General features: G+C 50.3%; 1 protein-coding gene across 1 annotated transcript; it reads right to left on the reverse strand.

Moving 5' to 3' along the window:
• Nucleotides 1-292: 292 nt before the first annotated feature.
• On the reverse strand, nt 293-1165 carry LOC144134616 (uncharacterized). The gene has a single exon (XM_077667494.1). It carries the CDS (start codon nt 1106-1108, stop codon nt 875-877), a length of 234 nt encoding a protein of 77 aa, XP_077523620.1. The 5' UTR covers nt 1109-1165; the 3' UTR covers nt 293-874.
• Nucleotides 1166-2676: the final 1511 nt, after the last annotated feature.

The following is a 2676-nucleotide window of genomic DNA, read 5'->3' on the forward strand; positions in this document are numbered from 1 at the left end:
TAGCCAACTCGCTTAGTTGTTGAGGGAGATTATTGATCGGTGTAGAATGACATAGTCGGGAAATCTAGACTCGCTTCTTACGAAATAAAGCGAAGCTGTCGACGAACTACGTGTCAATAATGTTCTTACGGACAGGTAAATACGCAGAGAAATAGGCGTGATAACACTGGTTCTCTTAAAGTGAGGTCATGAACCACACATCAAGCCGTCCAGTTCACTGCTCTTAAGAGGCTTTCTGACGGTATGCGCACTAACAGCCGCGAGAACCCCTATTAGGCACCAGGAGGCGATGACACCGAAGAAGCGTTGCGTTCTCTTGCACAAGGAGCAAACACCCCGAACTCCCGCTGCTATGTCTAACACAAAGGATCAAGCACTTGGACGACCAGGACCGGTCCGCACCCTTTCGCTTCGAACAAGTCCATGTTATCAAGTCGTAGTCGTCTTCAAAATGGTCCCGCAGGTGTTGTTCACTCGTTGGTACGTAGCGTAGGAACGAAGCCTTGTCCGCGAAGGAAAGCATCGTCGCAGGATGGCATGGCTGAACGACGAGTTGGCGTGCACAGTGAAATCAGCAACGGTTGTCAACTTCGCAGATGCTGAAATCAGCGTCTGTCATTGCGTCGGAGCCGGCGGCGGTCGAGCGCTGCCGAGACGCGGGCTTTCAGACGTTGTTGTAGCGGCTGTAAAACAGGACTCAAACACGTTACCGTCATGAATGGCGACGTGCCAGTTAGTCCTCACCGAAGCATGGTCGTTTGGGCAAGCTTTGGGTGGAGATCGAACTTCCGAGGTGTAGCATGGCCGGCAGACGAGACGACTTTGTGTTAGGCCTAGCAGCTGCAGCGGCGGCGGACGGGGTCGGTGCCCTTGGCTACTGGGATCGGGAGCGCTGCCTCCGCAGACCGGAAGAGCCGGTCTTGGCGGTGAGTCGCCCGAAGCCGCACTTGCGGCGCCTCAGCGAGTCCAGGATCACGGTGGCGGGGTTCCAGGGGTTGGCGCCCGTGTTGGTCGTTCCGCGGTCCTCGCGCAGACGTGCCTTGAAGTCACCCAGCTTCCTGTCCAGCTTGTAGCCGAACAGTGTGAGGACCCGGTCCACCGACGACATGGCGCTCGCTGGGCTTCTCTCGCGGGCCGCTCAGGGAGAACGCGCAGCTCGCGGGCGAGCGCCTCTTCTTCCTCTGACGGGCCGCGTTCCTTTCACGAGCGTACCCGCATTTTCGAGGCCCAACGAGAACAGCAAACAATTAGTGATTATTTCGAAAAGTAAAAACACAAGGGAAGGCACAGCAAGGTCAAACAGCATTCATTACATCAGTTCACCTTGTATTCCTATATGTATTTTCGGTGCTCAAAACGAGGGTCTTGCAGGGGAGAAGAAAAAGAATCCGGGACTTTCAGAAACGGAAATAATGCTCAAATGCATAGTGATCTTCGTCGGAAAACAACGTCATGATAATGCCAATCCTATGATTGTGGAAGAAAAAGCATAAGACACAAATCTTAAAAGCGGTGCTTCTAGAAAAAAATATACTGAAATTAGAAAGAAGCCAATAATAGAAAAAGCACTTGTTTTTGTTATCTTGCAAATTCTATGACTGTGGCCCTGCGAAGAGAAAAGGGACTGCACGCGTGGCATGGTTTTCAAAGCTTCTGATGGAAAAAAAGAGTACAAAAATCAAATACAATCATTGTGATTGTTTTCGAGGGCATGCTTTAGCCTTGCGATTACGCTTACGTTACGTATTTTGATGAACTGATTGGTTTTAAACCAGCCAGAAGACGCGACACAAAGGAAGAAGCAAACAAGACGAGGCTGGACTAACAACTGAAGTTTTATTGAAAGGAAGAAAACAACGAAGACTCGCACTGAGATGCGCGCGCACATAAGCCGTATCATAAGCCAGCCTCGTCTTGTTTGCTTCTTCATTTGTGTCGCGTCTTCTGGCTGGTTTAAAATGAATACTTACCAACTCGCCCAGTCCTCAACCTTGTTGAACTGATTGGCTTATGGTTTGGTCCATATATGGGGGTGTAACGTCCCAATGCGACTCAGGCTATGAGAAGCGCCGTAATGAAAGGCTGATATCGCACAGCACACGGGCCTCTAGAATTTCGCCTCCATCGAAATTCTGCCGCCGCGGCCGGAATCGAACCCGCGTCTTCCGGCCCAGCAGCCGAGCACCATAACCACTCAACCACCACGGCGGCCCCTCATGATGAACTGAATTCAGGCAGAACGCAGGACGTTAATCTCGTATCCCCTCGTTGGTTTTTGCTGGGCCTTGGATGCTATGGAGTGCTTTCAAGAAAAAGAACTGCAGTAAAATAAATTCTGGCCCAGCACTGATTCGAACTCGCTACCACCGGGTCTGAAAAAGAAAAACAAGCAGGCATTTACAACTCGTTTCTTTATTTCCTTCAGAAGCGGTGGTTACTCACAAAACTCGCCACGATAGCAGCGATTGGTCATCATGAAAAATATCGTGGTCAGAACAGGGAACAACATTTTGGGTTACGATTGAAGCGATGTTTGTGGCCAGCCCATCACAAAAAGCCAGCAGCTCCTGGTATCGTGAGCCTTGTTTAGCATCAGCAGGTGAACTTGCAAAGCTCTGCTCACACATAACCTGTTCAAATACAAGTAACTTCTCAAAGAAACGCGCTAAGCGAAGG

Source organism: Amblyomma americanum, chromosome 5 (assembly GCF_052857255.1).
Source record: "Amblyomma americanum isolate KBUSLIRL-KWMA chromosome 5, ASM5285725v1, whole genome shotgun sequence".
NCBI lineage: Eukaryota > Metazoa > Arthropoda > Arachnida > Ixodida > Ixodidae > Amblyomma > Amblyomma americanum.